Here is a 13,890-nt window from a genome sequence, read left to right on the forward strand (position 1 = left end):
CCCCAGACCGAGTCCTTGGAGAAGGACCCTCAGCTCCATATGGAATCAATTGCCTTATCCATCAGAATCAGACACTTGCTTCACACTGCCCTTGTCCCCAAGCCTCACATGCTCTGGTGCGAGCCAGGAAAGCCAGGAATCCTGCTCTTCCTGACAGGACTGTGCTGCTGTCTTTGCAGATGACCGAGGGCCGGCACTGCCAGGTGCATCTCCTCGATGACAGGAACTTGGAGCTGCTGGTTCAGGTACGTTTTCTTTTGGGGGCTGAAGAAAAGTTATTACCTCTTCCTAGAAAAACTCACAGGAGTGGAATAAGCATGCTGAGGAAATATGTGCTTCTCCTGATACCTGGATTAGCTGAAGGATTTCCCCGTGCATCGTGGGCAAAATATCTGCCATCAGTTCTGCATTCAGTTTTTGCTTTCACCAAAATTCGTAAAGCATATTAAACACACCCCTTGTGGCGGTGTTTTTTTGTCATCTAGATGGGAAAAAAACTCTGTGGTTTTGGGGATGTTTTGTTCCCATAACAAAACTCGAAGTATGAGATCCTCCACTATACAATGTGTTCTTAATTAGAAAATCCTTCCTGCCATAAGTGCAGGAAAGCCTGGGATGCAGCTTTCTCCCTCAGAAAGAGGAAAGCAGCACTCAAGTCTGTGCTGTTCAGCCTAATGTCATGGATTAAGCCCAGAATTGCCTCTCTATGCTCCACACAGCTCCACTGAGACACCCTGAGTCTGATATGTCACTTCTGTATTCAGGTGTACAGCAGGGTTTTAGCACGGCCATAAGTACTCAAATACCAGTATTTGCACAGGAAAATTTTATTTTATATTAAAAGCCTGGACTGAAATGAATAAAACTATATTTATTCTTTCAATAGCCCAAACTTTTGTCTCGGGAGTTACTGGATCTGGTGGCCTCACACTTCAACCTGAAAGAAAAGGAGTATTTTGGGATAACATTTATTGATGATACGTGAGTATGTTTATTTATTTTAAGCAGCTCTGTCATTATGACAATGTGAAACCTTATCTCTGCTACCGTGGCAGCTTGGCATGATGAAAAAATGACTTTTTCCTTCAAAGAAGAGTTTTCTACCCTGTGCTTGAGTTGCTTGGTTGGGGAAAGGGGAAGGCACAAAATAGAAAATATTTGGAAAATATCTTCTGGGCACAAACCAGAGAATCCTTGTAAAATACTTTCCTGGTGATTTCACATTTCATATTTGTTTCACGTGGTGAAAACCTGATTGAGTGATAATTTCCCATGTGAACACCCTCAGCCTTCTTCCTCTGCACTTCTAGTAACAACAAAAAGGTTTTGCATTTATTTCCAAAATTAATTGCTCCTACTGCTTTTCACCTGCATCTCAAATGTATTACTGAGCCTTTTAACCCCAAATGTCCTGAGCAGAGTGAGCTGTGAGGGTAGTCCTGCCCAGGAACCACTTTCCTCTGGCTGAGCCCGTGTGTGATGCTCTGTCCAGACTGGGGAGGCTGTGGGAGATCTGTTCCCTGGCATTAACCCAGAGTTAGCTGGGTTCATTGCAATCTCGCTGGTGCTCAGGCTCATCTCTCAGCAGAACACTGAAATGCTTCCCTACAACTGCTGGCTGCAGGGCCAGCATCTCCAGAGGAGTTACCTTCAGCTTCCCCAAAAGAGCTGGAGCAGAGGTGCTTAGGGCAGTGGGGACATGAAGTTGTGCACTAATACAGCCCCTAAATAAACCTCTTGTCTAGTGGGGATAACATTAATTCCTGCTGCTCTCCATTGCCACTTTTTATGCAGTCTCAGATGGAAGCCTTCACCTACAAACCCCATCAGAGCCATGTTTGGGGCCACCCTGCTGAGGCACATCCCACGTGCAGGTGCAGGACTGGCCCTGGGGACACACTGGAGTTCATGGAGCTGCTGGGAGCTCTTCCCAATGGGGCTCTGACCCCAGCACTGTGTTATTTTTACCAGCCACTCACATCTTGGGCTATCGCTAGAATATTTTTGCCATATCCTTGTCCTTTCACTTGCTGGAAAATACTTTCCCCCATCTCTTCTGTAAATCCCTTGAGGATGCTGTTTTTACTTAGCTTATTTCTCCTCCCCCCCCAAAATAAAAAAGAGCTGCCATGAAATTCTTCTGGATGTTTTTTGGTTGCTGGCACAGAGTCATGGTGAGGTTTAAAGTGCTGCTGGGATTTTATGTAAAAGCTGTCAGCTTCCCCAGAAACTCCAGTGGCATTCCAGGGCCTGCCTTGGTGTATGCACAGGGCTGGGTGCTTGGAGGGAGTGTGTGGCCTCTGGAGGGCACCCATGGCTCAGCCTTACAGGGTTAAGGGTTAGGTAAAGAAAATGAAGTCATTTGATGAGATGTTTGCCTGCCTTGGAGCTGAATCTTGAACTTTTTAAAGTAACACTTGGAGTGAACAGAGGCACTGAAAAGAACCAATTTCTGTATATTCCATCCCAGTTTTTAACCTTCTCCCCAACCTGTTTCCATAGAGGTCAGAGTGTCTGGCTGCAGCTGGATCACCGTGTCCTGGACCATGACTTGCCCAAGAAACCAGGGCCAGCAACTTTGTACTTTGCTGTTAGGTGAGTAATTGTTTCCACCAAGCAAACATTACCACTTGGGTTTATTTATCACCAGGGAGTTTTGTTTAAAGGAACTGATTACAGATTTGATATAGGAAATAAATGTCAAAGCAGTGTGCTATTTTTAGAAGGAGATTAGACTCTGGCTAAGTGCTGCTCTCTTTTGTATTTAACTATGAAATAAAGTAGGTTGGAACTTGCCACTTTTTAAACTTCCTAGGACATTATCCTTAGGGTGGGTCTGGGCTTTTTTTTTTTGTTTTGTTTTGTTTGTTTGTTTGTTTGTTTTGGTTTTCTTTGTTTGTTTTAAACCTCATATTTTAAATATCTTCTTTGCCTGACTTGTCTTTGAGTGTGCTAAATTGCAGTGCAGTTTATTCAAACAATTTCACTTATTTCTGTCCTGTTTACTTAAGGGTTGTCTTTACTTTAAAGTGATTGCTGATGGCTGTTTTGCTCACAGCTTAATCAGTCCCCAGGAAAGAATAAAATCCCTGGCAATATGATGATTTTGGCCAATATAATTGCAGTACTTTAGGGCTTTTGCTGGCAAAGCCCTGCTGGTTAAGGGCCTGAAAAAAACTCACGTCCTACAAAACAGAGCTGTGCTGGCAGAAAAGATAAACCATCATATTCTTAATATTGTTGGAGTTTTTTGTTTTCCTTGCAGTCTATCAGGGAATGAGAGCAGACTGACCTCATTTGCTTTTCAGATCTGGGTAAATTTATGCCTTGTGTGCTTAATTATTTGAAGCACTTCTAAGGCAGAGCCTCTTGCTTGGCTGGGTCGGTTGGCACCAGCTCCTCCCCATGTCTCCCACTGGTCATCAAGGGAATGGGACAAACAAGTGGCACTTTGTTCTGGCTGAATACGTGCTGGTGTGTGGTGGTGTTCAGAGCTCCTCTTCCACACTTAGCAGAAAGAAAAAGCTCCATTTGTAAAGGGATGATGGGCTCTTCACTTTGGGTTTACAATGTTTGATCAGGATGTGGGAGGCCAAAGCCTATGGCTGCCCAAGAAAGCTGTGAAGGCAATCCTATAGCTTAGAGTGTTCTTTTGGTTGGAATTTATGCTGTTTGCTCATGGTGTTCTTTTTGGCCCTCTCTGTTGCAAGATGGTCCTCAACAGGACAGGGTGTGCAGAGATTTGGGCAAGAGTTTGTGTGAAGAGCAGCCTTGGAAAGATCAACTTTTAGAAGGGAATTTTAAGCCTGATGACTCTGGGGTCATGATATCCAAACCAGAGAGGTGGGCAGTGAGATGCCGAACAGGAGGAGTAAGATACAGAAATAATTAGCACTACAGAAACTGCCTGATCCATAGAAATTAGATATTCCAGCAGAAAAGCCACTTCAGAACCTGCAGTTTCCGGTTGCACTACTGGAAATGGAGGAATCTGCAGATTCCTCTTTTTCCTTCATCATTTCTGATCCTTGAGCTTTTGTTGTTCAATAAGGAAACATGTGATAATCCTTTGAGATTTTAATTATTGCCAACTGGCATAAACTCTGTTCAGTCATAGAGGTTTTTGGATGGTACACTCAGCTGAAGGGCTCTATGATGCAGACCGAGGACTTTCAGAAATGGCATTTTAGTTTCAAGAGTGCTGACAGCATCGAAAGTACAAGCAGAATGTGCACTTTATGGTGTTCCCAAATGTGCCTGCCATGCCCTGAACATCCTTATCTCTGTGGTCCAGTGTTCCCCATCTGTACTGGGTGATAAGAAGGTACAGCTTGTACCACGGAGGAAATAGAGCACAGGGACACAGCTGGGATGAGGGGTAGTGGCCCCCTGTGCCCTCACCCTAAATCCATAGATTTTACAGCTTCCTGCTTTGTACCAGGAGTGACTGGGAGCTGCCTCTCTTCAGAACCAGAACTGTCCTGCTTCTGAAGGTAAGTCAGCCACACCTGACCCTGGCTGAAAGAAACTGGAAGTGCAAATGAGATCATTGGCTGAGGAAAGTCACGTTTTGGTGCAGTGAAGGTTTTAGCAGGCTGAGGAAGGTCCACTCTGTGAAGGGCTGGTCTGGCAGCAGGCTTGGAAAGGATGAAGAGTGTGGATCCTGCCCCTCTGCTCTGAATTTCTGAAGAGAAGCACTTAGTGACATTTAAAGTAAAGTTTAGCAAAGCCGTTGGGGAAAAAAATATATCAGGTGAGATCAAGAGAGAGTGGAAATACCTGTGGCTCTTAGAGTTCATGGGAAAGGTGAGTCATGGAAATGTATAATAGCTTTTCAAATGTGTGGGGCAGGCTGCTGGGCTGCCCCTTGGACAGGCTGCATGCCTGTGAAATGGGTAAATTATCTGCAGAGGCGTTCTGGAGAGTGCTTTAAAATTAATTTGATGGGACATGCTGTAGGAATGTGAAATATTAAAGCAATTACTCTTTAATGTATCACTTTTTTGAAGTGACAGCATAAACAAATGCAGACGTTCCTGACACGTGTGGCAGGTCCCAGCTTTACTGCTCCTTACCAGGTGCTCTGTGCTGCTGGGGACCAGCTCAGATGTCTTGTAAATCATCCATGCCAAGATGATTATCAGTGCAAAAGTCAGGGCATGGAGCCTGAGGCTGTCAGGAGCCTCAGGAGCACCATGGGGCTGTGGAAGAGATTGGTCTGGTTCTGGTTGCCCTGTGTGGGTCATCCAGCCTTCCTGCTATCAAAGACAAGACATTGGGAAGTCCTGGGCTGATCTTCATTGCTGAGGCAGTGGTGTTCAGCTCTTTGCTTGGCTGTAAAAATGTTGTATCCTCTGCCTAGCATTTAGTGGGAGCATCTGGACCTGGAACAAAGTTAATGGCTCTTATTAGCATTTCTGCTCTCCTGGAAGGAAGGTGGTCCTGCCAGCAGCCCCTGTCCTCCAGGAGAGTGTTGCACTGGCTTCCCCATATGTAACACGTTTGGAGTTGTTTTGTCCACTGCTGTGACTTTACCTGCAGAGGAGGGATGGGCTTTGCTCCTGTAGCATTCAACAGGGCTTTCATCTCATTTGAAAAGTCATCAGATATCCAGGATGTATTGAACCAAGAGTCCCTGTTCCCTGTGTGCTTTCAGGCTGTGATTTCTGCTTGTTCCCTTCTAAAAGACAGGAAATTAAGTGCAGTAGCTCATAGTTCCTCTGTGCTATTTTATTGCTAGAGAACAAAATACTGAGGAAATAAAAATACTTGGGAGGAAGATTAAACCTATTCAAGAGAGTAGCTCATGGTTATGGTTCTTTTTTTTTAATTTGCAGGTTCTACATTGAAAGCATTTCCTTTCTCAAGGACAAAACTACAGTAGAGCTGTTTTTTCTGAATGCCAAGTCCTGCGTACACCAGGTAAGACTTGGAGCTTCTTGTGCATCTCTCTTCTGTCGTTCCTCTGCCACATACTCAGTTCTGAGAAATTGGTAGGAGCTATGTCTGATTTCTAGAGCTAATTGAAGTATTAAGATCTCAGCATGCTGACTCGCTCATTGCCTTGAATGCTGATGCTTCATGCAAATGGATAAGGCTGCTGATGGTTTCCTAGTCCTGCTTTCCCAGCCCTGCTGTGTGCTCAGTGCTCTGCAGTGAGTCTTAAAAGCTTTAAAGTTACTTGAAATCTGGGTTGTAACTTCGCAGGTAGACTCAGCTCAGTGGCACATCCTCCTACACTCTGCACAGCAAACACTCAAGGCAAGCATCTCTTTAATGACCTTGAAGCAAACTTGTCTTAAGAAGAAAAGGCCTGTGAGGAAGGTCCTGTGTTGTGGATTTGGTCCCTAATTCCTTTATTTAAATCAGTGAGATAGTGAAGTAAGAGTAAATAGCAATAGCAAATCCTATGAAGTAGCAATCACAACCAGCTGTTGGAATATTTTCTGTACTTACTTACTGATTGAAAAGCTTCCACTGTTAAAATATTCAGATTGGTAAAATACATGTTGTTAAAAGTCACGTCAGGATGTGATAATCAAAATCTTAAAGAATAAGTTTGATTTGCTACAGGTACATCTTGGTCTGGAATAAGAGGGATGTAAGAGCCAACTTTGCTAAGCCCCTATATGCAGCTGCAGTTCAGTGAACTTTACTCTGATGCTTTTGGGATTCTCCAGTTACTGTCAAACTCTGGTGCCTTTTGTTCTCACTCATGGTTCAGTCAGTCTGAGAGGGTTACTTGGTTCTTAAAACCCATCCTTGGGAAACAATCCTGTGCTACTAACTGGTGGTGGAGCTCAGTGTAGCCAGCCAAAGTTTTTACCTTTAACATACTTCAGATTTTGGAGGATTCTTATTCAGTTTCAAGTGTTCATTATTTTATGAAAGAATCTAGAAACCTGAAAGTGGTTAATTGCAGAGCTGTGACTGTGCTTTGTACAGGAATTGCTTTGTGGAAGAGTGAAGGAAATTGGTTCATTTTTAAAACATGCTGAAGTTTGAAAGATGCTTGAAGAACTTGGGGCCTCACTGATTATGGTTATTAAAAAGCAAATCTCTATTTGACATATCTGCCACTTAAAAATGAAGGGTCTTGGCAAGTTGTAGCCATCCTTAAACTGCTCCTTAACTGGAGCAGTTTAACAAGACAGGTAGCAAAAATAATTTTGGAATTGGAAAATGGGTCTGGTTTTGGGAATAATGTGGAAAATGCCACTGCTATTGAAAGAAACCCTAGTCAATATTAAAACATTTGGGTGTTAGTTTGTGTTTATGTGTATGTATAAAGCACATCAGAAATCAAAGGAGAAGAGAAGGGGGAAAAAAAAAAGAAGTTTGAAGGCAGTCTGGCTCTTTTTTTCCCCCTATGGCTTGCAAGGTGTGTTCTTTAATTGTAGCAACCCAAAGTGTGGCATCCCTGCTCCTACAAGCAAAACTGCCAGAAGCAGAGGGTTTCTGTTGAGTCCAGTTTCTGTGGACAGGAGAGGGATGAGGATGAGGAGCATCGCTTCCTCCTGAGAGAAGGATCTCTGGGCAGCACCAGCTGATTAAGCATGCAGGGAAAGCTGGGGATGCCCAGCTCTGCCTGCAGCACTCTCTGTGCTGGCAGTTTCACAGCTCAGCTCAAGCCTGTGGCTCCTTCAGCAGGAGCCAGTTCATCAACTCTCAATTAGCTTTTAACCTCCCAATTAACTCTTGTAAAAATATTCTTTCTACGTGACAAACTTCAGGTCAGTCTTTAGATTTCAAGTAGTCATGAAGGGCACACGGGGCCAACCCTCATCTTAAGCTCCTGGGACAAGGACAGGAGGATGCAAAGAGCCCCTCAGATGTGCTCCCACAGCCTGTCCTCTCCCATGGTGCTGCTGGTTCCTTTGTGGGGCAGGGAAGGAGCCACAGGATGAGCAGTGTCTGAACAGGAGCAGATCCCCAGCTCCATGAGGCAAGTGGCTGATGCTCACTGATGACAGCCAGGAATGTTCCCTGGCATTTTTCAGTCGTTAATCCAGCTCCAGGAGGTTAGACCTGCCTCAGCTTGGCTTTTTGGTTTTGATTTTTTCTCTCTCTGTCCTTTCCTTTCCTTGCCACGTTCTTGGAGTGAGGAAACCCCAGTGTGTCAAAATGCAGGAACCCACACCCAGCCTAGGTGCTCAGGAGAGCTCCCAGTGCATGCAGTGCCAGAGGATGCCCTGCCAGGACAATATCCTAACCTGGATCTCTGCATGAAGCCAAGAATGTGGTTTGGGATCAATGCTGCAATACCTGGGGTGTGCTAATACCTGTGTGGATAAGATTGCTTAAAAGTCAGTTGTGGCTTTTTGCTTTCACAAAGGTGTTTCCAAAGTTTTCACTGTAGCTTTTCCCCATAGGAGAAACCCAGATCCAGGGTGGTGCAAATGCCTGATGCTTGAGTGCTCTTGTGACATTCCTAAGCACTGGCATGTGTTGACAGCGCAGCAATGTGTGGGTACCTGTGCTCCCATGGCTTCTGTCTTTAGAGGACAGTGGTGTTTTTCTGAGCAGAGGGTGGAGAGGCTGATGCTGCCCTGGATGTGCCATGGGCATGCCAGTGCACCTGCTGGCACATGGGACACACCAGGAGAGCCAGACAAAGGTTTGGGCGAGCACAGCCAGCACAATGACAAAGCTTTGTGCCAGCCCTTCCTGTGGAGGGGATTTATCCTTGGCTTACAAGGTTCAGAGGCTGCATCAGAAATGTATTTACAGTATTCTTTGACATGTCTGTGTGTGAAATCCTGGAAGTGGCTGTATCTACTCAAAGAGAATGGAATCCCCCTAAGAAAGTCCAGCACCTTTGGGGTCAGGTTGGAGCTGCTGGGCAATGTGTGCTGGCCATCTTATACCAGGTGAATCAAAATTTGAGGTGAATACTATAGCATATTACTATATTTTTTAGTTACATAATATATTACAGAACATTCTTATGAGTAATAAATAATGAAATCAAAACCTGCAAGATAGCTCTGAAAAGGGTGAAGGCTTGCTTGGTGCTCACAGTGCACAGCCATGATTCTCTTCCTCACCTTTCAACCCCACATTCCTTCTTGCAATCTCTCTGCTTCTTTCTGCAAATCAGGTACTGCTTTACCCTGCCAGGACTTGGAGGAATCTGGGGCTTGTGTATTTTGTAATCTCTGTAGACATTTTGGCAAGGAAGGGACAAGATACACAATAAAATCTCAGCTGCCAAAAATGTATTTCTTTTTACTCCCCACCCACTCCCGCACCTCTGTGCTCTTCTGTGCAGTCAAAGCTCCTTTGTGCCTCTGGGACCTTTGCTGGCACGTGCCAGGTTTGTGCATCCTTTGTGACCTGTGCTGTTCTCTGTGCAGTCTCCTCTGCCTGGAGACCCCTTTGCCTGAGGCACAAGAGGGCTGAGACCTCATTTTTACTTTTCTGAAGCCTCTTTTGCTTGTGAACAGAATACGACATTTGCTGTTGCCCTTGTAGAACATCTGGTCCCCCTCACTGCACAAACCTTGGCATCCAGCTGAGACAGCCAGTACTGCCAGAGCTCTCACTCTGCCCTCCTTTCATGTCGAGCTGCCCATTTTCCTCCTGGTCTGGTACTGCAGTCCCCAGGCCCTCTCAGTCCTGTGTGGTCCCAGCAGCTGCCTGGCTCCTGCTCTCCAGCATCCACGCTCTTGAAGCTTGGAGAAGTCACATCCATTGCCAGGAACAGCTTGGACCACCGAGCAGGAGGTGGGAGCTGGTGGTAATTATATATCCAGGTCTGTGGAAATGCATTCCAGTGACTTGGTTAAAAACTCTTTATCCACATGTACTTTGGGAGAATGCAAAGGCTGGAAGTGCTTTGTGTACGTCTGGGCTCTCGTTTTCTTACATGCCTCTTTTCCAAGGCTTTGAGAATCACTGCTTCAGCAGTGGCAACTTCAGTTTAAAAGCCTCCTCTCCCATCCTTGACTCCAAGAAGCTGGGTTAAGATTTATAGCTGTCTGAAACCTACTGTACAGTTGGAATTTAGGAGAGTGAAAGCCTGTTTCTCGGTTCCAGGTGAAGCGGGTATCTCAGAATGGATGTGTTTGCACAGGGAGTTCTGTAATGTGTTCAGTGTGTTATTGCACAGCCCATGACCATAGCTGGGATACTTTCAGGGAGGTGGGTCACAACTGGTCACGCATATGCTGATGATAAATTTGGAAAGATAAATTAGTCTTTTCTTCTTTTGAAACAGCCAAGTTTGGAAAAATTACACCCTACTTGGCTAGCAAAGCACTGTCAAGTTTATTATGCACTGGGGCTAACCTCCATGTAGCTCTGCATCCATACAGCTGAGTCTTTGCCAGGCCTTAAAATATGTTCTGTAAATGAAGATCTTGGTCAAGTTGGCTGTGTTCCCCTTTCCCTCTGTATCTCTGGGTGTTGGGGGGTTTATCTAAGTTCCCATTTGTTTCAAGGACTGGTAAGAATTGCTTTAAAAAAAGAAAAGGGAAAAGTTAAAGGAAATGCAAGTTTTCAGAGGAGTCTGTAACTGTGATAGCTCCATGAACAGCAATGCTTGTGAGCACTTGGCAGCCTGAAGACCAGTGCTTACCAAGAAGAGCTGTTGAAACAGACCCGTGGTGTGAGCATAAAGTCTGGCTGGTTCCTAGCTCATGGGGAGCAAAGTGGTCATATATCAGAGAGCTCTTGAAAACTTTATAATGGATATTTCCTAATTCTCCCCCACCTCAAGGGAGAGGGGAATGTTCCCATATAGCCTTGTAACACAGTGTAGTGTGATCCTAGCCAAGGGCTGTTAAATACCCTCTGTCCATTGCTGAATTGGCTGTTCTGCTCCCAAAGACCGCACATGTAAAGCCTAGGCTGAGGCTCAGCAGGACCTTTTTCTCCTCCAGAGCTGTTCTTTCCTGTGGATCCTGCCGTGGCAGCCACCTCCATGGCCCAGCCTTCACAGCAGCATGTCAGCAGATGAGGAGGATGGAGTCTGTGAACAAAACGTGACAGGAGGGGGTAGGCGGGACCCCACGGTGATGTAGTTTGGCACATCTCCTTACCTCCAGAGACCTCACATGGGGCTGTACTGGTGGCTGTGGGGAAGGGCTTGGCCATGGTGGGGACAGTCCAGGGCCTCCTCTGAGAGTGCTGAGGTCCATCCAAGTCCTGCTGTAGAGGGTGATGGTGCTCCAGGGACTGTGAGACTCTTGGGGAGGTGCAGGTTGTGTCCCAGCTGGGCTGGCCCATTGCATATGAAGATTCAGCTGATTTGCAGCCAGAGTTTTGTGCCTCACATCTCTCGATGTAGTCACCTCGACTGGGTTAATTGCCCTGAAGAGTGCTGCACCTTTGATGTCCTGGCCACGGAGCAAAGATGCTGTGACAGCTCAGCCAGTTCTGTTGTTGTGCGTGTTGGATATCTCGCCGTAATGCTGGGGTAGGAAAGCGAAAGGCTGTGATTATATTTTAAGGTTAATGACACTTGCTGTATACCATGGCTTGCAAACCAAGGAAGTCCTTATGCCTTTTCCCCATTCTCTGCTTTTACTCTTGGATTAATGATAAAAAAGCAGCAGTAAATGTGTTCCTGTTGCACCGTGCAAGTGTCTCAGAGTAGCTGCTCCTGTCTCTGGAGTTTCATCTAAGTGTTGGCTGAGGCACAAAAGGCAAAGGGAAATGGATGAGAGTGGCTGGCAGAGACAGAAAAATAAAGGGTGTAACAGGGAAACCTGAAGCTGTTCCTTACCACGAGGCACTAACAGCTTTTGTTTTTGAGCTGGGTTTGCCTAAGCCCCTGAGGTGGGAAGCAGCAGGTCTGGCCAGAGAAGAGCTGCATTGGCCTCTGCACGTGCACTGAGCTGTGTTTGGTCTCAGGCTGTGCTCCCTTGTGCTTGGTATCATGGGCTGTGGGGTTCCATGCATGAAATGGAAGACATCACAGACTATCTGAATGCTGTGAAGCAGCTGTGTAGCATTCTGAGCCACCCAGGCTGCAGGGCCCCATGGGGGAAATGCAGCACAAATGGAAATCTGAAGTACTCCTCTGAGGAAGGTCAGGAGGAGCAGACTTCCATTTGCTCTCTCCTATTCTGCTGCTTTTGTGCTTTGCTTTACCTGTCTGAGGTGTTGGAGGCAGACACTTTCTTTGCTGTGCTTCTTCTCAGCTTGGAGTTTCTGTGCTTGGGAATTGAGTCCCAGTTAAGATGCTCAGCAGAGCTTGGTGCATCTGATGCAGAAGGGAGTGAGGTGGTAGCTCCAGTGCATTGCAGGGCACGTGAACAGCAGGTGACACCACCAGGACTGAGACTTAGGTGTGATAATGGTAATTGGGACAGGCAGTTTAAAGCTGGAGGTTATCCATGTGCTGCCAGTGTTTGTCTCTGCGCAGTAATTAATTATCCAGCACAGCCACTCTGACAGGGCGAGTGACAGGATCTGCCTGACCCAGTTCCTCCAGCACAGCTTGTGTGGTGTAACAGGTTGTGGCCAACACCCACTGCCCTCCCCAGCCTGTCAAAAAAAAAAGGCCCTAAACACTGAAAAGCTGCTAAGCTTTCTGCACTGCTGGGGCCTGCCAGCCCAGCTCTCTGGCTGCCAGGACACACAGCATCTGGATTCTGCATCCCTGGTGGGAAGTCACCTTGGTGCTGGATAAGGGCGCTTTGTTTGCTTGCGCTGGGTCCACACCCAGCTCATTGCCTGCCTCGGTTTGAATGCCTTGTACACGTTTGGGTCCTTTCTTTCCCTCTGACTAATTGCAGCCTTCTTTCAGCTTTTTTTAAATCACCTTTCGGTAATCACTAGTAATTATATTCAATCTTATGCTTGTCTCGAGGCTATCCAATCATAGTGTGTGTGGTTTTGGGGGTTTCTTTGGCTAATACAAATTTTTAAGGAATTAGTTTGAGGGAACAAGTGTGTTGGTATCTCAGTTCTCCAATCTTCATGTGAAATGATTTTGTTGTCAGCCTTTAACCTCTTGGAGGCTATATGTGGTTTGAAGAAACCATGTCCACTTTCACTTCTTGCTTAGGCTCTAAAGAGTTAAACATGACTGTTCCTGTGTGTGCTTATTTTTTTTTTAAATCTCCTTTAATCTAAGTTTACGGCCTAAAGATTTTCTTAACACAGTTAATGCTCATCTGACTATCATCACTCTTGATCTGAGTTTTCATCAGGATTTCAGACTTGTATCTCTATGGCAGTAAATTCTAGTGTTGTTGCTGTGTCTAATGAGGGTTCACTGTTCTATTCATGACCGAGCTTGTGATTTTTATCACATTCTAAGTCTCTGTCTGTGCAGCAAGACTTGAGCTCCTATCTGAACTGGGGGCTAAATTCTGCCCATGGGCACTAAAGGTTGAGTTGGTTTTTACCAGGAGCTGAGACAGTGACCTGCTCTACAGTAATTGCCAACCAGTTTGAACACCTGCTGCAGCCTTTTATTAGTCTGATGTTTATCAGGATGACAAAAGCCACCACCTGAATCTGCTGGACCAAGTACAGTGTATAGATAAGCCAGTGGTCTTTTGGCTGAGTCTATCTCACTGGTTAAAATGATCAGCCCTTGTGCAAACTCTAATTGAAAAATATCAGCTTCATGCCCTCCCTGGAGCTGCAGTCACCAGTCTGTTTAAACTCATTTACATCTCAAAGGTAGAAGACTTAGATTCCATTATCTGAATGACATACATCTACTTAACCTCATGCTGGTGACCTTGTTCCCACCTGGGATAAATCTAGGAAAACCTTCCACCTTCACTTTCAACACATGACCATGGGAGCACTGGCTGCCCTGGCTCTCAGGGCCCCCACTTGCTCGCTGAAGTCTCTGCTTGAATTACCCTGCTAATGGCAGGCATTGCAAATTAATCTTCTTACAGTCATTTTCGTCATCTATTTTTGAAA

General features: G+C 45.7%; 1 protein-coding gene across 1 annotated transcript in view; it reads left to right on the plus strand.

Moving 5' to 3' along the window:
• Positions 1-13,890, plus strand: part of FRMD4B (FERM domain containing 4B) — a 76,338-nt gene that overhangs the window by 19,691 nt on the left and 42,757 nt on the right. The window contains exons 2-5 of the mRNA XM_062500700.1: positions 180-245; positions 887-981; positions 2,503-2,595; positions 5,838-5,922. Of these exons, the coding sequence (XP_062356684.1) occupies positions 180-245; positions 887-981; positions 2,503-2,595; positions 5,838-5,922 (339 nt within the window). The remainder of the gene's footprint in view (positions 1-179; positions 246-886; positions 982-2,502; positions 2,596-5,837; positions 5,923-13,890) is intronic.

This window comes from Cinclus cinclus, chromosome 12 (genome assembly GCF_963662255.1).
Source record: "Cinclus cinclus chromosome 12, bCinCin1.1, whole genome shotgun sequence".
Taxonomy (NCBI): Eukaryota; Metazoa; Chordata; class Aves; order Passeriformes; family Cinclidae; genus Cinclus; species Cinclus cinclus.